Raw genomic sequence first — 21,801 nt, 5'->3', positions numbered from 1 at the left:
TATCCATGTAACAGGGTCAACGGCCAAGGCATTAACAAAAACGCCCTAAGGAGGGACAAATATAAAGCAGTTACCAACGAAAACAAAGGTTTTTTTGAAAGGCAAGCCCATGAACGAGTGATAGTGATGGGCGTGCGGTGGACATGGTTAAAAGCCCAGATACATACCAACATGTCAGAAAAGCAGTGCTTGCGTGTTGCTATGCTTGACCTAAAAACGAGATTGGAAGTCATTGTAGAGACACCAAAACAGAGAGATGCACCCACTGGGCACTGCTAAGAAAGTAGTATAACCGGTGCAGCCTACTGGCCAATATTGCTAATTAATGGAGAAATTAAAATATACGCCACTGTTTTGGACACCACTTGTCCCATCCCGATCAGTGTGGCTTCATGCCAACCTGTAGCACTAGGCACTGTCTGCGAAGGTTACGTGTCGCTCCGGTGCACCAGCACGTGCTCCCCTCTCCACTGGCCTTATTATTCGACAAAGCGTTCAACACAGTAGACTTTGATCTTCAAAAAGCTGGTCTCAGCGCACTTTACGCCACATAGTGAAGCTTTAATACCAAACGCTGACAGCTTGTGTTCTTGTTAATGGAGAGCTCTCTGAGGACTTTCCTATCGGTAGAGGTACAAACCAGGGTTGTCCTATATCCCCACTCCTTTTCGCCCTGGCCATAAAACCCCTGGCACACTTGATTCGCTGGGATATCTGAAGTACGCGGTGTAAATGAGGGTGGGGAGGAAGATCACATTGCCCTCTACGCCGACAATGTGCTACTTTGTTTATTGCACCCTGTGGTGAGTGGACCCAGATTCCTTCATCTGCTACATGTCTTTGAGGAGGCCTCAGGCCTCTGGCTGAATCATAAAAAAATCTCTCCTGGTCCCTCTCTCGGGTTCCTGCGATATCTTAGACTGGCAATCGAGCATCCCTATCCGGCATCTTAGCTTCACCTACCTAGGCAGAGTGCCACTCGATTTGTCCCTGACCTGGGCCCTTAACATCATACCTCTTACCTGCAAGGTGAAAGCAGATGTTGGGAAATGGCAGGCGCTGCCTCTGACCTTCATGGGTTGTATAGCACTTTATAAGATGTTAATCTTACCTCTCTTCCTTTATACCATTCAAAATCTCCCCATTCAACTTTCACGCCACTGGTTTAGAGAAATGGACACAGTCACCTGTGCATTCATCTGGCATAACGGCAGACAACGCCTCTCCTGGGGCACATGTCAATGAGGTACATACAAAGGTGGTCTAGGCATGTCCAACCTATATTTTTACCATTTAGCTATTCAGGTACTAATAATTAATGAGTGGCTTACGGGGTTGGAACGATCCGGACTACTACCTAGAGCTCTCAACGATGGGGTTCTCACGCATTATGGATATGCTATACAGTGGTCTTATCCCTAAGACCATTCCAGAGGTAACGAGTCAGGTCCTCAGCAGGTGGCACTTAGCCCAGGCTTGGCAGTTCAGGCTGGACTGTTCCCATGAGGAACAGGGTCAAGACTGATTTGTATATGGCTGGGTCCAAACTGGGGTGGCATGGTGAGCAAAAGAACGATGGATTAAACCCAGATCTGTGACTGGGGGCGAGTGTTTGCATTGTTCAACACTCCGTCCATCATCCTTTTTTGTGGCACTTAGCCCAAAGACATACAGGATGGTGGAACCAGATCACCCAACACTCCTCTACGGCAAGGCAAACAGCAGCGTAAAGTAGCAACCCTAGAGGGATTTTCACGGTGGGATGCTATATGCTTCACGTGATAGGTGATGTCTGAGAGGGAACTCATATGATGTCCTATCAAAAGCTCCAGCAGACATATGCGTTGGCCAAAACAGTCCCACAAATCCTTACAGCTGAGACAGGCACTGAAGGCACACATTTCCAAAGATACCCCTATACCTGAATTTAGTCCAATGAAGGCAAAGACAATGATGGGGGCGTTGGGCGCAAGGGGGGTATCACAGATACATTGCTCACTAGTACTAAATGCTTCTTCGTCTCTCCAACCCCTGCAATCCTGCTGGGAGACCTGGATTGGACGAATAGACAAGGCCTGGCGGGATGCGCTGATGGCACCCCGTGCTATTACAATCTCTGCCAGACTACACTTAGTACAAACATATTACTTGCATTGCGCCTATCTAACCCCCACCAGACTTCACTGGGCCGGGCTAAGACCTAACCCTCAATGTAATAGGTGTCCCCACTCACCCATGGAATTTTTCCACGTAGTCTGGTCCTGTCCTGTCATTACAGGGTATTGGAGGCAAGTTCTAAATGAACTCTTCACAGTGTTGGACCTCGCCCTGGAGCCCTCTCCAATAATGGTCCTGCTGGGTGTGATGGAAGGCGCTGGGAGGTCTCAGGCGCTAAGAACATTACTGGACACTGTGCTACTCATAGTGAACAGAAATATTGCCATACAATGGGTGACAAGTACTCCTCCTTCTTAACTGTCAAGATGGAGGCGGGGATGGACTAGTATGCCCAACTACAACAGCCTGTGTAAAAAAAAAAAAGCTGCCCGAAAAAGTACAATAAGGTTGGTTCCAAATGGCTGGGGACTGCATGATCAGAGGTAGTGTTGTATATCTTGTATGTGGGCTCTGAAATGATGAGGCTAACTGTTGATTCTTGGCCTGAACTTCAATGGCTATATGAAATATTGTAACACAACGAGTTGCTTTTAACCTGCATCGCGACACGTTATTATGCAAATAAAACAATAAAGTTAGTTATAAAAAAAAGAATGTAGTATAACTCTGATATGACAAGATATAAAAGGATACCAATCAACTAAGTATTTGCAGTCGCAAAAAAGATTGTCAAAAAATGGGGCAGTAAAGGTACACCACAATACGAGAATGGAATGGAATGGTGTGTCACAGCAGAGAAAGCGATATATAAAGGCAGGGGATGCCCCAAGAAATACGAGAAAATATGGGTGAATTGGGAGATGTACATTAGTGGTGACTGAACAGATAGTGATCTTCCCTTGCTGCCTGCCATACTTCTCGGATGAATGGACGTCAGAAGCAGGAGACATAAAAGGATATAGTAAAAGGCGAGCAAGGTCAAGTAGTATGATGGACTGACTAAGCATATAATTAAGAACTTCGGAAAGTGGGGATTTAAGAACCATCACGTTCATTATATGATATCAATGTATGAATGTATCTTTAAATGACTTAAAGCAAAATGGCCTGATTCAAATGTGATTCTTCTTTCTTCTTGTTGCATAGCTTGAAAAGAATAAAAGTATATCAAAATGTATTATCAAGGACGGTAAAAGAAGCGTAAATCTGAGTTGTCACCATATGACTAAACAGCATACAGAAAAAAAGCAACTCAGTTTCAAAATGTCTGTACAACAATATAATTTTCCACTGTGTCTTTTTGTAACATTAAACAGTTGAAATAAGCAGACAAAGCAGCCTGGAGGCATGCAAGAGCTTCAATGCTTGCTGTTATGTCAAGCAGGATCAATGGGGAGTTCAGTGGACTGTCAAACAGTGACACACATCTAGTCATGAACGCTAACTGAGTTTTGGAGGCAGGGTGAGTATTCGATCTAACTCAACAACGAGTCTCCTACTTTGGCGACTAAGGTTGGAGGAGTGAAAGTAATTCTTTTACAAAATTCTCCTCAATCTCATAGAAAAGTCTTACTAAGGTTAAAATGGTGGTCTGCAATTTTCTCTCATGTCTACTGTGTGCATTTCCCCTTGCGTGGAAGTGGTATCTCGCCAAAACAATATCTCCACTACCAATCTTTGGAAACTGAAAGAAAAAGGTTTAACTTCAGTCAGTGAGTCTTGGATGACATGCTAGAAGTGAAGGAAGGAGGAGCCTGCAAGCCTTTATGCACACTTAAACAAGCAGCCCCACAGCCTCTCACAAGCAGGAGACATTACACCTTCTAAAGTGTCTAAAACAGGATAGCTGGTTAATCCATAAGCAAGCTAGCATAGGCCAGTCAGAAAAACGGCTCCCTCTTTTGTGCCACACTTCGGACTGGATACCTTATGTGCTAGATAAATATCGCTCATTACACAGGCAAACGAGTACCTGTGTTGCATTAATTTACACAAGGCAATCTATAAACAGAATAGGCACAACACTAACATGTGAGCAAGAAGCTAATTTCCTATGCAGGGATAGGAGTTGAGACCTGCATTCTTCAAACCCAGCATGAACTGGTGGCAGGAGTATTGCAGTCTGACGTGAAACCATCTGAAATTCAACCTAGAGGACCCCTCCCCCCCCCCCCCACCTCGAAATCATCAGCTGCAGTGGGTCGAGAGAGAAGAGGTGGGGCTCAAATGAGGAAGAGATTTTTCATGGGAGAAAAGTTTGAACAATTGGATTATCAGGGTTCATTCCTTCTATACATTGGCAGAGTAACAAGCTATAACTATTTGCCAAAATTCAACTACATACATTTAAGCTATACTTCTTTTATTTACATCTTGAGTGATGTTTAAGTGCTGCTTCGGAGAGCCAATTTAGGTGACATTTGGAACAACCCATTCAATTTGGTGTTCACTAAACGTTTTGAAAACATTAGGCATACCAGCAGCTGAAGATCTGCTCTTTCACATATCAGTCTGAAAACCAAAACTTGCACTTTATGTGGACAAAACAACAATTCGATAAAGAACAAAAAAAAACCATTTCAAATATTTAAAATGTTTTTATTTATAAACTTGCAAGGGTAATAGGAGCAAACTATTTTGAACGTTTGTAACTCTTCCATGAGGCAATTCTTTTAAGAAGTTTATATTTTTATTATCACCATATAGTTTTCTTAATGGCATGTGCAGTTTCGTGAGTGTGTGAGCAAACACCATACCAGCATTGTAGTTCTTTTTTTTTTTTTTTTTAATTGGCAGTAATTTGGTCAACCAGTGTCCACTTTAAAACAGGTTACAAAAGGAGTGTTACATCTCATGCTTGGACTTGCCACTGTTACTTTAGTTCCCGTTCCTCATGTACACGTTTTGATTTTCCCACAACTATGGCATTGGTGCTGTTCGGGTTAGAGCTCTTCTGGTAAGGCTTCTTATACAACACTGCTCATGTCGCACGCTTCTTTTTTTTAAGTACGGTATAGAAAAACAGATTTGTTTAAAGAAACAAAACACGAACACTGAAATTGTGGCCATTCTAGTAGGTAGTTTTAACGTAGTGCTAAAGATCTGGACGTGATCAGAAGAAGAAAGGGATCAGTGAAGAGACACAGGAAAAGATTAACAGAGCAGAAGCCAATAAATATCCTATAGACAAAACTCTTCTCGCTTCACATTTCAAAACATTTCCTGAGATTTATAAAGTCACCATAGACATTTACCGGACTATTTTGCTAACGATGGTAGGTGCAACGCAGAATTCCTTTGGCAAACCCCCCATTATTGCTTCATTACTTTACAGAAGAGATGTGGAGCAAACGTGTATTATGACACTTCACTCTACAGTGGAATATATACATTTTGTAGTTAATGTATTATAGCAGCACCTGGAGATGGATATATACATATATGATGTATTAGAAAATAGACCTACAGAAAGACAGCACGAAGCCTGTTGAGAACTTTGAAGATTGTCTGTCATTTATGCTGATGCTGCACCCAAGCACTGTTGATTCGAGAAAGGCGACTAAGCTGAAAGCATTAGAATGCTTTTTTTCACATTACTACCAAACAATGAGGGACAACTCGTTTCCAGGAATCTTGTTTTTATATATTTGCTTAAACCTGAATAAGGAATTAATGTTCACAGAGTGATGCAGATAGCACATTATTTTTTGTGCCATAGGACATTTCTTAATAAAACATTTATTTTATTGAGTTTGTGAGTCTAACTTCAAAACTTTAGGGCTGTGGACATGTGGTAATAGACAATTCCTAAAACAATTCTGTCCAGTCCATAAACCAATGCCTGCTGAGGTAGTTAGTGTGGGCCTGGTCCACAAAGCGTTTTGCATGAGTAGGTCTGTACTGCACCCATTTCAACTATGTCTGAATGTACGGGCCAAATTCACAAACCATGTTATGTGAGTACCTACTCCAGATTTCAGACCGAATTACTCATAAAATTCACGAGCATCTTTATTCACAGAAAAAAAATGTTTTGGGAATGCAGTCTGAATAAGCAGGTATTACTGCTGGAAACTGAGAAGCAACTCACAACCAAATTCTTAGTTAAGGCGGTCTGTAAACCAAGGACGAAGGACAATCAGGGCTAAGAAAATAATTCACAAAAACGGACATTTAAGCCCTCGAACCTCACGTTCTTATTCTGGGGCCACTTTCGTATTGTCAGTTTTCAGGAATCCATTGGTGATAAAGTTATTGATCAACTCTAAAAATGCCACCAAGAGATCAAGATGAAGCAACCATTCAGCTACGCATTGGCAGACGTGCTGATATTGTACTACACTGAGCTGGTGGTGTTAATCACTGATTTTTCTCAGATTTCAAAAAACCTATTGTACAACTAAGTACAAACCTTCTTTTATACCATGAAATACTCAGGTTTCCCAACCTGGGGGTAATATCAGCTAGCAGTTACATACAGAGAAAACTCTACTAAACACAAGACTAGATGACACATCAAGCTTAAGTGCAGCCAGCCAAGAAAGCATCAATCACGTGGTTGAAAACAAAATGTTAAAGAAGGCTATAACAGATGGTTGAAGTTACACATAATTCCAGAGTAGTGTTGATATTTTATGAAATGCTAACCCGACTAAGTCAAATATCATTTAATTCTCTCAGGTTAAGGGCTTTCTTTAGAACTAGCACATCAAGATTCATGGGTCAAACATCCCTAAAATGCTCATGACAGAGAGCAGACTAACAAATGGTAAACAACTTGGCTAAGTATTTTAACTCGAAAAAAGGTATTCAGACATCAGCAATGAAATCCATTAGCTGTGCCACCTGTGAAGTACAGAACTTAATGAGCACAGGATCTAAATTATCCCCTCCTATTTGGTCAGAGAAAGAAGAAAACCTGGCAGAGCATGAGGGGGTTTTCAAGCTACTTCTTGTACTGCCCGTTTACTTTCATCTGTGAACACAACATATGCAAGATATTCTAGAAATGAAGATATAAAACAATGTAGTGATCCCACATTTTTTGCATGAATACTTGTACATATTGCACATAGTATTAGCTACTCACTATAGAGGCTATGGTACTCTCCTTTACAGGAACCATCTAGTAGATTACTATTGGTGTCATAATATGGTTTAACTTGCTCTGCCAAACAGCTGGCCAAAACTCAGTCTGCACATGCACATTCTAACATGCTTACGGTTAAGTTAGTTCATCTCTCATTCTGTGTAAAAACAAAAGCAGGGTTCCTAAACAGAGGGACACAATAGGAGGAGTTTGGAAAAATGGAATTAAAAAAAAACAATATTGTTAAGAGAAACTCCCTGTCTACATTCACAAAGGTTCCCCTGCTACCAGCCTCCGTATGGTTCCACATGACTACCACAGAGCAAGGTGGTAACTCCATGGCAACGTATGATCTACCACAAAGCAAAACGATTCAACTTTCTGCAGCTCCCACCAAGAAATCAGAGAACTTTGCTTTTGTATTGGTGCCTGGCGAATTACTCCCTGATGACCTGTAAAGTCTTGATTCAATGAAATAGCCAAAGAAAGCAGGCGGTGAGCTCTTCAGGAAAAAGGAGGGCAAAACTCCGCTCAGAAGGGAAGGAATAGAGGACTAATCCCTTATGCTCAAACAGGGGATTCCACGCTGTAGGTAGCAATGGGTTACTCATTATCTCCAAGAGATCTAAGAATGATAAACTTTGGAGATGACCAGAATCATTGGACATACATACCTTCTCGAAATTTGTACATCAATAAAGGAATGAGAATGCCAGCGGGAAACCATGTGCAAACGTTGTTCCAAGCAGAACTGAAGTCAAAATAGTTGTGTGCTGTTTTCTCTACAACTTGAAAAAGTATGGTTACATAACTGTGCTGACTAACCTTTTCTGCTGTGACTGTCTTCTTGAACATTTTTAACCCCACATCCCAATCTAGAAAATAAGTGGAAAAATAGATTTTCTTTCTAGAAACTTACATCAATAACACCATTGCTTACAGGCAAATCATGTTGATGTGTTCCGTCCTGCGAGTTACAAGAGAACATTTCAGTGGTTAAGTTAGTGTTGACTAACTCTTGTTCTCCACATGACTGAAATACCTGTATCAATTGCCTTCAGCTTCAGACGGTTTAGAAGATGGGACCCTGCAGATGGAGACTCTAATCTCTTTCAGTGCTGCAACTGATTAATTATACTGTGATATACCCTGATATCAGGGTGAGAAGACATCTTGGTGGAGGTGCCGAACCACATAGCAAAGACACTGGGGGTAGTGAAATGTAACTGCAATATGTCACAAACCTCCACAGCATTTGGAAAGCCCTCCCTATTCAAAGATTCTATTTGGTTCAGCAACAGAGAATTTTGCCTCATCCAACAAGGGTGCAGTTCATATCTCGTGCATTGAGAGCTTATGACACCCTGGAAAGAAGAGGATCTCTGCAGTAGCAAATACACTGGTATCTCCTCAAAGAAACCATAACAGTTATTTAAACCAGAAATGACAACTGTTATTTTAACCTTGGTGTGCACCCATGTGGCGCCATATTCAAACTGAAAGTGGACAAATTGTACTCACATATTGGACACATCCTGGTTGGCATCAAAATAGTAATTCAAAATATTTATTCTTCAAATATATGGTCCAGGGCCAACCTGTCTGTGAATGTTAGTTAGCGTATCAGTGAGAATAATTCGATCAGACCTTTCAACATCTATATGCTGCAGTTTATTATAACAAAGCAGACTTAATGCACACAAAAGGAGGGCTTTTAAGAACGTTTTCCTGTAGATTCAATATATTTTAACTCCTGTACAAACGAAAAAAAATTAAATGGATGGGCCAACAATATGCATGATCATGCTTGAGGGGTGATGGGAAGGTGGACAGACTGAAGAGATCTAATAGCACCTTCATTTTAGGGACGTCTAAAGTTAGCATTGAATCTTCTTGCAAACTACCCTAAAACCGGACTGCTTTTGCCAAATTAGGGTACGGCATACCACAGTGCGGAAATGAGTTGTTTTTTAAGTTATAATCAACCCACCTTTGTAGATTGATCAAACGTTTTACATCCATTCACCTGAACAAAACATGACTGCCACAGACTTACTCAGGGGAAACTCTGAGGGCCAGGGCAGAGGAGCCTGTGACAGAAACTCTGAAGGCTCCCAGAAACACAAGGCGTGTGGGTACCACTGAAGCACCTAACACAGAGTTCCAACATAGACAGGAGGTCTAGCTACACCTGCTTTTCTCGATAATCCCTTTAAAGTCAATGTATAGAAATGTATTTTATGTCACCATGCCCAAAATGTAAACAGTGGTTTCCTCAGAATCACTCAAAAGTGAACATAATTCACTGATATTGAAGCAAGAGAACAAGAAACTTATGCCTCTGTACACAATAAGTAATTAATAACTTCAATAATCCACAGTTGTAGACTGTGGTCTCTTCTAATGAGAAATGGTTGTGCAAGCAAAGGACCAGAGTGCTGTGCAACATTTGTCCAATTACCTTAGTTAAACACAAATAGGAAACAACCTAAGAGAAAGTGTGCGGGCAGGTGAAGGTGGCGCCCTGGTACATGTTCCTGGGCTGCTAAAGAGTTCATAAAAGCACGGATACAAAGAAGACCATGCTAAAACCAGAATAGAAGGGCCAAAAAAATAGGTTTACTTGTAATATTTTTAATTTTTCTTTTGCTCGTCTAAGGATTCAAAACCTTTTGTTTCGTCATTAGTCTAATTATAATGGTAATTGTAAACAGCAAAGAGAAGCAGTCATTATTTTATAATATGGGATTGGACAAAATGAATTTGTGTTCACCTACTATAAACAACATTCTTTTTAAACTTATGAAGACAGCAATATTGGTGATAAATTGGTATTAATCTATGTTTCCAAAATTGGTATTAATCTACGTTTCCAAAATGAATGCTTTTAGAACATTAACATATGAAGTAAAGCAGCAATTACTTTACAATATGGGATTAGCCAAAATGACGTTGTATTCGTAAACTTTAAACTAACATTGTTTTAAAGTATAAAAGTTGGAAAGATGGTTATGGCTGGGCAATAAACTATGTTTCTGAAACAAATGTTTTTTTTTTATGGAAGCTTTAGTAGGGAATAGAATCTTCACCAGGGAAATTCAAATACGTTTCAGAATCGCAAACTAAAACGTTTGCTAAAAATCACAAGATCTTTGTTCTCGAAATGCAAGTTGTAAGAACAGCAGCAAAACACAAAAAAAACAAGTAGCAATATATCAACTTTTTTTTTTATAAAAATTCTATTTGTGCAAAAAGAACTACAAATCGGATCAATTACATTAGGTTAATTTTAAGAGAGTTTTGTTTTCAACTTACGAAGTCAAACATTTATAGTATTTATGTTTGCATATGTACAAACTGCTACATTTTTAGACAGCAAGAAAAAAAACATTTTCTCCAGTGCTTAAAAATGTAAACCATAATTGGAAGCAGACTGTTGGAAGATGATCCTTTTGTGCTTATGGCCATTGTGTCCCCACAACACAATCTTCAAGATATATCTCTGGATATCCAACCACTTTCTGTTAGAAAATTTAAAATCCTTTTCTTAAGAACTTTGTCCAAATAACTAGGCAGGCGACTTTTGGATGGTATACCTTGTCTTTTTTGAAGATGGTCCTTAATAATTATGGTTTTTACAGTCAAGTAGCGAGCAGGACTGAGGTTCAAAGTATTGCAAAGAACCTTTTCTCTATCTGACAACAATTCAAAACCAGTCAAATTTTCAATGGAGGAAAATTCGCCATCTTTGCCCTCTTCCTTCCCTCTTTTGGAATTGGCCAAGTTCTTGTTCTCCTTCCTCTTTTCCCGTTTATGCCTGGCAGCTTCATACTCTGCTGACTCCTCCATCTTAGTGATTCCATTCCTCCGATAACGCTGCAGTTCACGGATCTTTGTTCGAAGCATGCGCTCCTTATGAACATTGTCAAAGAAATCTTCAATCTCTTTTGAGGACATAAACTGATAAAGAGGTCGTAATTTCAACCTAAGCTCCTTCTCCTCTTTCGAAATTTTACGTTTTGCGGGTTTTTCCTTGTCCTTTTTATCCTTCCCCAAAAAGGCAGGAACCAAATTATAATCCCTGGCGATGCACTTTCGTCTTTGCCTTTCTTTTAGTTTCCTGACATACATGTCCACGTGGGCCCGTTTTAATTCTATTTCAACATCATCATCATCATAGTTCACAGAAAGTCCACTGATAAGAGTCTCTGCTTCATTATCGTACTCAATTTCATAGTCATCCCGAAGTGGCATATAAGCTAACTGTTGCTGCTCAGCAACAGTTATATCTAAAGGAAGCAGAGGTACGGTCAAGCTAGGAGAAAGAGGACCACCACTAGGACAAGTATGGTCAGTCACCCTGTTAGGGATAGTATCAGGAATACAGGCTTTTCCTAGGTTCCCATGGATGTACATGCTTACATAATGGTCCATTACCTCTTGTGGAGTTCGAGAGGCACCGACGTGGGCTGCCATGTCCTCCTATAATAAAGAGAGACAAAGAAGATGTATATCAGCACAAACATTTGGCACTAATGAACAGAAACACCTGATCCATAGATTTACTATGACCTACTTGTCAGGATAGCCCAAGGACAGCAAACAAATATTTGGGGAAAACATTACAACACCATATAGCACGCTCGGCATGGTTTCACAGTCCTATACATTGTTCACATACTGATCTCAATGGAAGGTGAAATACTATGAACACTAGAGTCCTGCTACAGCGGTTAACAAACAGCGTATTTTGGTAGACCTCTCCCTCAAGGCCCAGGCCATTATCACCTAAAAAAAATAATTTTGTTTTATTTTTCTGGATCCTGCGAGGTATTGTTCTAAAAGTATTTTAAGTGTACTTTTATAATGCAATCCAAGCTGAAAAGCAATGATGCACTTACCTAGGCTATCTCAAATGAGCCTTTCACAATATGGCTATGCAATTTAGGTCTCCCTTGCACATATCCAAATCATATAGCTTCTCCTAAAGGAGTACAGAACTCAGACTGGAGTCCGATAGAACTAAAAGATTACAATTGTGGTTTCCCAGTGTTAATACATTACTACTTGTGCAACCCACTGAACAGAAAGGGGTCTCTTCTCTTATACACAAGAACAGAGACAACGCCTTTTAGCATTTGTTTCTTTGTTTCTATGGGCAGAGGTACTGTGCTCTGTAGCCCGATTCCATCATCATTCAATTTGTTTCACCAGCAAGGTGGCAGATGATCTCAACTTAAACCATCTGCTCGCTGACAATAACTGATGTTTGACAGTAGCAGGTCACCAGTCAGATTGCCAGCCTACATAAAAGAAAACTACAACGGCTTGCAGAACATGATGTACATTCATTATCCAGGTTGTTCCCTTCTTCACCCCCAGAAAGGGACAGCTACCTCATTTTTCTCCCTGTCCAGTAGTGTGCCCCTCCAATGTGCACTTCCACTTTCCAATGTCCCCTGCCCTGCAGCAGCAGCCTCTTTCCATTCAGTAAAATGTCACAGAAAAGCTTGGCATGCCCTCATGGACAAACCCACCACATACCATATGCCTGTTCCAAGCTCGTAGGCAACGCCCCATCCCACCATTTTTCAGATCCACATATTTACTAAACAGAGGTGGCAGGTCCGAAGGGTATTGAGAGGACGGACCATTACTGCAACTGTAATTCCATCCAGGGAGAACACTTCAACAATCGCTGCTCCACATAGAATCAGCCTCACCCTCAATGCTCTACAGTGACCATCACTCACACCTGCCTCCTATCCTCCTCAGCACTGACAGCGGTGTATTGCAAAAATGATACTGCACACCAGCCACACTCAGCCCAGTCATAGCACACTGCCTACCACTGAATGTGGCGGTACTAGCCCAAAAGTAAAGAGTCTGATTGATAATCTCTATTACTTGCAATGCGAATGCTACCATAACTTGAACCGAGGTGCCATGGGCTGAGAGTTCGAAGTGTTGCTTGGGCTTGGTGTCCTTTCAGCTTTGCAATCTGTGTACATGCGTTATGTAGGGGTTTTGTCAGAGGCCAGAATCCATTTAGAAGCATGTTTCCACATCTAGAACGGACGTAAAGGGGACTGCGAACATCAGTGAAGTACTTCTTAACTAGCAAAAGAGCAGTTTTACAACAACATTTTAATGATTTGGGGTCAACCTAGTATCTACAGAACAGAAGAAGGGTCTCCAAGAAACCCACAACCCTACCGCGGACAACATTTCACGAAGCAGAATTGCCTCAGATTTCCATGAAACGGACAGACTCTTGCACCAAGGTATCAAAACGATTTCCATTACAGACTGCAAGAGTGCCATATTCTTTTCAGATTGTTGTTTCAAGCAGTCTGTAACTGTGCCCACTAAGTAAGTATGTGATTCTGTAGGGCAAGGAAAACTAGTGAAGTTATTTAGTAAGTATTTGCATGGTTGTTCATGTGGTGTAAACAACTGTATTGATTTACTTACCTTTATAAAGGTCTGTGGGTAAATAGCAATACTTTACAGAGCCAACTGAACGCCTGCGTAACTCTTAGTAATTAACTCCCTAAATTACTGCTTCTTAAGGGTAGGCAATGTTTTCATAATACATCAATCTCCCTACTAGACCATACAGGGTCCCACCACTGCTGGACAGCCTAAAGCAAATAAAGTCAGCAAATAGAAACAAAGCAACTGTGAGTTATTAACCACAAAGCCAATAGTAAGCAATGGATGAATGGACGAAATCCATTCCCAGAGAAGCTTTCATAATGCCCACAGGAAGTCTTAAGCAAATCAGACAGCTGCTCTTCTCTCTGGTAGGCTTCAACCTAAAAACTGTATTTTAGACCCTTGACATGTGGACACTTTACACCACTCCACAACACACTACTCCACTATATGCCCTTCCACTCTACATCTCTCCACGCCACAACTCTTTACACCATTCTAGTTCATGGCTCTCCACTCCACACACCCCACTCCCACCCAAATCTACCTCACTATACCTACCCCATCTACCCCACTACACATCACTCCAACCTACCCTAATGTACCACACTTCACTCCAATCTACCTCACTCCAATATACCCCGAATCTACCCCGCTCCACTCTAATCTACACTGCATCTACCCGGCTCCACTCCAAGCTACTCTGCTCCATTTTCATCTACCCCATATCTACCCTGCTCAACTTCCACCTACCCTGCTCCTCTTCAATCTACCTTGAATCTACCCGGCTCCACTTCAATCTACCCCAATCTACACAATCCAATCTATTCTACCACACTCCAACCTTACTCACCCCACTTCAACCTAACCCACCCCAACGTACCCAAATCCAATCCAACCCAATCTACATCATCCCACTCCAATCAATATACCCCACTCCACCCTACCCCCACTGCACTGCAATCTACCCCAATCTATCCACTGGACCCACTTGCCGCCCTTTCAATAGAATCCTTGCCTTTGAGAAATGCAAGGTGGCCAGAACCCATTTAGGAAGTGCCCCCTAAACCCCACAGACTCCTAAACACTCATCATAAAACCCCAGTCTAGTTGGTTAAATGTCTTTTCAGCATCACAGAAGAGCAGGACAGCCCTGCTCCCTCCCTGCCTAGCGATATATATGAAATACCTTACTTTTTTGTGTTGTCATTATAGCCACCCCTTTTAATGGAGCTTATTTGGGCAGCATGGATCACAGAGGGCAAGATATCACCTAAACTAGTAGGCAGGATTCTCATGAACACTTTCATGTCAACAAAAGTTATTGGATATGAAGACACGCAAAATGTGGGGGGGTCCATACCGATCTTTGGTATCATGAACATCATCTTTTCGGTCATAGTTGAGGCAACACTTTCCTTGTCATGAAATCTGTAAAAGACCTCTGTCATCAACTCCAACAAGTGGGAGCAATAGTTTTATAGAAAGTCGATGTGAAGCCATCTGGGCCTAAAGCCGGAGAACTGATAACCTAAAGCACCTTTTGCTGAGCAATGGGTGCTTCAAGCACCTTAGCATTCGCTTTGTCGAACTTAGGTAAATTGGTAGAGCCTATATACTGCTGCGCCTGAGGAACAGCTGTATTCAGTTTACGGTTAAACAAATAAAAGCCTTTAAGCTTCCCCTCTTCTGTCACCTGAGAAACCCCTTCATCATCCTTTGCTTCTGGTACAAAGCTGAGCATCTGGTTGGCAGTCAGCAATGCATGTTTTAATGTGCTTGTGAACTGTTTCTACCACCATCAGGTCCCCGAGTAATCAGTCCTTTAGTCTCCAGCTCCCCTTTTCCCCTCCCCACACCTCCTTCCATCTCTTCGTCCCACGAAAAGGCCTACCCGCTTAATGTGCCTGTGATGAGCCAGTGATCAGAGGGCATCTGCAGGCCTTGGACAACCAAGTCTAACAAACAAACGCGGCCATCTGCTAACAAGTAGGCCTCTAACTTTAGTGAATATCAATGTCATTATGCCTCAGCAGGACACAGGTAGCCTCCCCTGCTTGTCACTCTCCTCTTGAACCCCAACAGGGTAGCACCCAATATCCTATGATTCCCAAAGGGTCAGATGAGAGCCTGTGAACAAGTGTCTGCCATTTTTGTGTACACAGCCACATCCCTTAAACTGTTTTAAGTACATTTTTCAAATAATTCTCCTATTCATTTTAGAATTATTTGAATCAATGTGCTACTTTCTTTTCAAGTGACATAGTCTTGGAATATTAACATGTTTTTCAAAATCTAATATTCTTTTGATGTTTGTGTTTCTGTATAGCACACTTTTTATTATGAGCAAAGATTTGATGATCAAGCCAAACTACCATGGTAAACTTTGGAGTCCTCATACAAGCCTTCTTTTACTTTTAGGTACTAGGCTGCATTACCTGTGTGAGAGATCAGCATCAACTTTAATCAAGAATAAGGACTCTCTTGTCCTTATAATCTATCAATCTGTTTCCTAGAGCAAGACTGAATAAAATCCCTACCCTCGCGGAGGATGCAAAAAACCCTAAAAAAGAATTTCGTTTCAGTATTGTTTAACCTAACTTAGAATAGAATCTTGAGCCTAAAACATAAAGCTTCAAAGCAACAGCTTTTGCTATGACCAGCTACAACTTGAGTTTTCTCAGTGGGAATGGTAAAGGTGTGAACACTTTCCACAATTCTAAATCTAAATCCTTATTGTTGTCCTGTATACATGTGGACTTCAGCGTAAGCCCTGCTACAAAGCAGAGTGATGGCTGAAGATCAGAAGCTGGAGTTGGAAAACAGGAAAACTACATAAACGGTGACTTGCTGTGAAGAGTAGAAAGATGCTTGGTAAATCTCACAGAAATTGCCATGGCAGCCAGATGAGTGGCTGAAGAGACGGACATTCAGCTTCTTGTAGCGGTGAAGAAAGAATAGAACACTGTGGATGTTATGTGTATTTGTAAAGCACACTATCACCTGAGAGGGTATCCTGGCACTGAGCAGATGCAAGTGCCTATAACTGGCTGAGGTAGGGTAGGTTAATTGAAAAGCCATGTGTTCAGCTTCCTGCTGAATCCAAGGAGAGGAGGAGGAGGATCTGATTTGGAGGGGAAGGTTGTTTCATGCTTTAGGAGGGATGTAAAAGAAAGCCCTTTCTCCTGATCTGGATCTGTGTAAGTGTGGTATGTGTAAGTAGGACTCCTGCATAACGGAGGTACCTGAGTGGTTGATGGAAGGAGATGCGACTATTCAGTTAGGTGGGCCTAAGTTGTATAGTGCTTTGAATTTGTCTGAAATAAGTGCATTTGTATTTCAAGAGCCAGTTCCCTAAGGTGTTGTGAGTTCAGGGTGGGAGGATGAGTCTGGCTGATAAGTTCTGTATGGTTTGCAGTCTACAGGTGAGTTGCTTGGTGATTCCGGCACACAGGGTGTTCCAGTGGTCAAACTTTCTGGAAATTAGGAGTGAGTGACAGTTTTTCTGGTGTTATTTGAAGATCTCCTTCAGCATCTACAGGACGTGGGAGCAGGATGCAGTGACAGAGTTGATGTTTGTGGTCATGTCCAGTTTGGTCTTGATGAGGATTCTGAGTACTGCCATGGGTGCTGGATGGATCAGAGTTCAGCTGGCCACCAGGTGGAGTTCCATGGTGAGGTCGTTCTTGCTGACAATCACACCTTCTGACTTGTCGGTGTTGAGCTTCGGACCGGTGACTTTCATCCAGTTAGTGACTTCGGTCATGCAGGCGATTAACACATTTCTTGTGTTGAGGGTCTTGTCTGAGAGAGTAATTATGAGTTTTGGGTTGTACGCATAGGAGAGGTTGTGAATGTTGTGGCACATATGATATTAGCAAGAGGCATCACATATGCATTGAAGAAAGTGGAGTAGAGCAGTTAACCATGAGCCACTCTACAGATGAGTTTGCGTCCTCAAAAGAGTATGGTGCCAGGCTGACAGCTTGCACTTTAACAGTTAAGAAGGAACAGATCCATAGATGCCAGCTTGTGCAGGCACCCAATGAGGATGGGTGTGAGACCAAGTCAAATGATGCGAAGGTGTCCAGGAGAACGAGAACTGCAGTATCTCCTCTCTCAAGGATCCTGCTGACGTGATCTGTGATGATAACTGCCATTTCTGACTGTGTGGCGTTGAGGACTGGTGGTTGCTGGGGAGACTAGTTTCTATAAGACCGAGTGCTTGACTGGCGTTTCATATCCTAGGAACCGGATGCGAGATCAGCTGGCATATTATTTGTCTACTTTTTACACTTTCTGCTTTGCAGTCTAGTGATGCAAGATGGTTAACTTAGTGACCAGGTTCTTTGGGATAGAGGATTTGACTGTCTTATATATGGTACAGCAAGTATTAAATGTGATGTGGGTAGGAAGAGGGAGCCAAATAAATTGTCTCAAGTCTGGTGTGATCCAGTACTTGCAAATACATCTGAGGTGTAGGTGCAGTTGCATGAAAAGTACTCTTCAGTAAGTGATATGCAACTCAAGAACCTGCCAACAGGGCAGGAAAACTATCTCCACTGGGATGGAAACAGACCAGAGGCTGGACAGCAGTACCTCAGATCTACTTCTGTAAGATGGACTTCACTCGGAGTAGCAGGGCTAATCGATGCCAAGCAGTCTTCATTATGTTTGCTACAGTCGACTTGTAGAGTTGTATGTCAGTGTCAATACAGAAGTCTGTGGACTTGGAGCAGTGGGCGTTTCAAGGAGAGAAGCCATACCAATATTCATCTTGGACAGCCAGCCTAGTACCCCCTTACAATCATGGACGTTAAGCATGCCTTTATATTTAGGCAGGACTGGTTCCTTCTAAGGAGCGTTGCCCCACCTGCTGCAAGCATAGCAGGCAAACACAAATAAATAAAATAAAATAATAATGCCATTTTATATTTTCTTGCCATCAGCATGCGCTGTGTACAGCACAAGCATGAGGGCATGGGGCAGGGTTGAATCCTGCAACTGAAGGATGACCGCTGTCCTTTTCAGTATGCATGTTGGGTTGGCCCGCTGTCTAAATACGGCCACCCAGACATGCGCACTGTTGACCCAGCAATCCCCCAGTCCAACAGCCGGGGGATGGCTGGCACAGGCTCCCTGCCTCAAAATGAGTGCTTGGTTAGCCTGTTTTCACCAGTCCTGTAGCGGCTCTGAAGATGAAAACAACATGAGAGCAGCTCCAGGACAGGATTGGTTGGAATCCCATTCCACTGAGCAGGCAGGAAGGCCTTCCATTCCTGCTTGTGGACGCTGAGTGAAAAATGCCACACCCGGTGGCAGAGGAGCCACAAATATGGTACATGGTGAGTTTGGCACCCCAGCATATTTTAGACCTGCAGGCCACCACTGTTTTTAAGATAATATGGATGTAGAAAGTTTAGGAATGGGGAAGCCCTACGTAGAATTAGAGAATGTGGGCTGGTGCAAGGGATGTTGGGCGAGGTTAACGAAAGTGCATTGAAAACGAGGTGTCAGCATGGTACATAATAAAGGAACTGGTAGCAAAAGATAGAGGTGTCAAGGAATATGGGAGTAGGGGGTGTTAGAAGGGCAATGTAGGCTATGTGATACAGGCAATATCAGTGAGTAAGATGGACTATAAAGTGGATGTACTGTGTGGGGATAAAGGAAGATGAAACAGGATAATGTCCGTGCTTAGATAAATAGAATTGTGTATGGGTGTAGTGAATAGTTGGGTAGTTAGGTGCAGAGTTTGGGAAGGTACCAAAGAGAAAATGTTTCTGGATAGGAGAGGAGTCAGTATTGACAGTGGCTTGGGGTGTCTGCTGCTAGACAGAGTGGAGGGGGCGCTCCGTGGGATGGCGTTTGCTGAGGGATGCTACCAGCTTTGGGATTACCAGTGGGTTATGTTGTAGTAAGTGATGGGAACGGAAGGGAGGGAGCTGGTTAATGGCAACAGTCTATGGAGTGGAGTGTAAGAGTGTACTACTGGGCTGATCGGGCCACACTCACCCAGTTTCCAAAGCCAAACTGCTCAATGGCATCCAGCAACAGCTGCTCCTCACGGCTGGTCCAGCCTCCTTCGGCCTCGGGCCCCCAGAGGGTAAAGCGGCCACCGTCCACCAGCTGATACCCATGCCACCGGCGGTGGCTTCCTATCTCGGCGCCGGCGGAGAAACAGTCCGGGCAAAGCTCCATGTCCTGGCATTCTGTGCATCGTAACCGTAGACTAGTCACCTCCGCAAGGCAATACACACAGTACTTCTTGCCCAGGTCGGCCATGGCGCTGCCGCTGGGCCCGGCCTGCCGCCGCTCCCCCGGCCCACACTCACAACTCAGAGCACGGCGGTGAAAGCAGAGTAGGCGGGGCCTCGCGGCAGGCCTTCGGGGGCGGGGCCTCGCAGGGGCGGGGCCTAGTGTCGTAATAGCGGAGGAGGTGAACGTGGAAACGAGACTTTAGAGACAATGGAGGCGGGGCTTACCGCGAGACCATCGAGCGGGGAGACACAAAAGTCTTATAGGTTGGCGGGCGTCTAATGAGAATGGGAGACGGCTTCCGGGAAGGCAGGCTTCACAGCAAACTTCTTCACTGTAACGTATTTCAGTGGTTGGAAGCTTACTTGAAAACTTCAAGAAGGCGTCGGCGGGCGTACCAGTCGCAGTCTAATAGCTAGTGTTGAGTGACGTGCTTCTCCTTGAACGATGATACGCCACGGATATGAGGAGGGGAGAATATCTAGTATCCTGTAATTATTATGTTTGTTGTAAATTAGTAACGCTTCTCGTGACAAACCGTAGTAGCTATAAATGTTGCCTCCTACTACCATTACTCTCAATGTTCTCTTATAACGTTCCTTGTTATATTGTAAAGCCCTCTGACACCTGTGGGTAACGTCCCTGCTAATATAAAATCGCTTGAATAAATAAAAAATAAACCTGATCTGATGAAAGTGATAGTTTCACACCCAAATACTCCCTCTTTCGTTCACTGCTGTCATTTCATTCATATTTTGACTTTTATCAATGTTTGTTTGGTTTTTGTCGTCAGAAAATACCCATTACCGGTCTAGTTCCTGGCACAGAAGGGAAGCAGAGGGAAGGGCTCTACACCCAGAGGCAGCAAGGGGCTGTGGCCCAATAGAGGCAGCAAGGAATAGGGACCGTTTACTAGACTGTTGTTTGTATATGTTTTTGTTAAAAACACCAATAAAAACAAATGGAGAAAAAAAAGTTGCTTAAGGAGGCACAAGCCTATTTTAGACGTTGAATATATACAGTGCTGTTACCATACACACCAATTGGTCAGCAATCACTTGCCCGAGGCTTGTTCAACACCGCCAGATAAGAGCCACCGATGTGAAATTACAGCCCTACAGGAAAAGGCACAACCATGATTGAAAGGTCACTCAGGCACAGGTATCGGGAACCGCATTAACTGTGGAAGCAGTGCCGGCTTCAATCACACTCCTAGAATAGATACAAGAAAGGAAGCAGCAGTGCAAATTTCCCTCATCAAATACATTTGGCTCCATATAGGCAGCACTAGGGCAAACATTTTTGGCTAGGCTAATCCTATTGAGGACAGTCTTGGCTCCCAAGTGCCAAGAGAAAATACTCTCTCCTAAAGGTTCCAGCTGACAAAACTTTGGGTAAGAAACAATACAGGCTTTGTTTGATGCTGTTATTAGTATGTTGCTAAATGTCACTAGGGCCACCTGTGTTTGAATACAAAAGGTACTGGATTCATGTGCCAATCTAACAATCGCTAAATGTCAGCATCAGAATAGGCCATTTAGGCACACACTTCAGTGCTAGTCTCTCAATGCCCAAGTCAGCCATACATATCGGTTCCAAACAGTGTGACGTCTTACATGCGCCAGGCAATGTACAGTGACGTTATAGTTACAAAATAGAGGGTGTAACTGGGGGTGAGAGTGGCTGTCAGATTGTCTGGGTGTGAGAGTGCGTACATCAGTGTTTTAGTGAGTGCGTCAGTCTGCACAGGTCTGTGAGTGGCTGCATGATGGTGTCAGTGGGTCTGTGAGAGGGTGCATGAGTGAGTGGGTTTGTGAGTGGGTGCGTGAGTGCGTAAGTGTTTTAGTGGTTGTGAGTGGGAGAAATTGATTGAAAAAGAGACAGAAAGAAAGTGAGAG

The 21,801-nt window shown here is 42.8% G+C and overlaps 1 protein-coding gene across 1 annotated transcript; it reads right to left on the bottom strand.

Moving 5' to 3' along the window:
• Nucleotides 1-4,885: 4,885 nt before the first annotated feature.
• Nucleotides 4,886-20,044, bottom strand: TADA2B (transcriptional adaptor 2B). The gene is made up of 2 exons (XM_069203231.1): nucleotides 19,661-20,044; nucleotides 4,886-11,689 (listed from the first exon to the last, which is right to left on the bottom strand). The coding sequence occupies exons 1-2, from the start codon at nucleotides 19,928-19,930 to the stop codon at nucleotides 10,697-10,699; spliced, it is 1,263 nt and encodes a 420-aa protein (XP_069059332.1). The 5' UTR covers nucleotides 19,931-20,044; the 3' UTR covers nucleotides 4,886-10,696.
• Between the last annotated feature and the right edge of the window lie 1,757 nt (nucleotides 20,045-21,801).

Source organism: Pleurodeles waltl, chromosome 1_2 (genome assembly GCF_031143425.1).
Source record: "Pleurodeles waltl isolate 20211129_DDA chromosome 1_2, aPleWal1.hap1.20221129, whole genome shotgun sequence".
Lineage (NCBI taxonomy): Eukaryota > Metazoa > Chordata > Amphibia > Caudata > Salamandridae > Pleurodeles > Pleurodeles waltl.
Note: the sequence above shows the minus strand (reverse complement) of the source record. Positions and strands in the feature narration are given on the sequence as shown.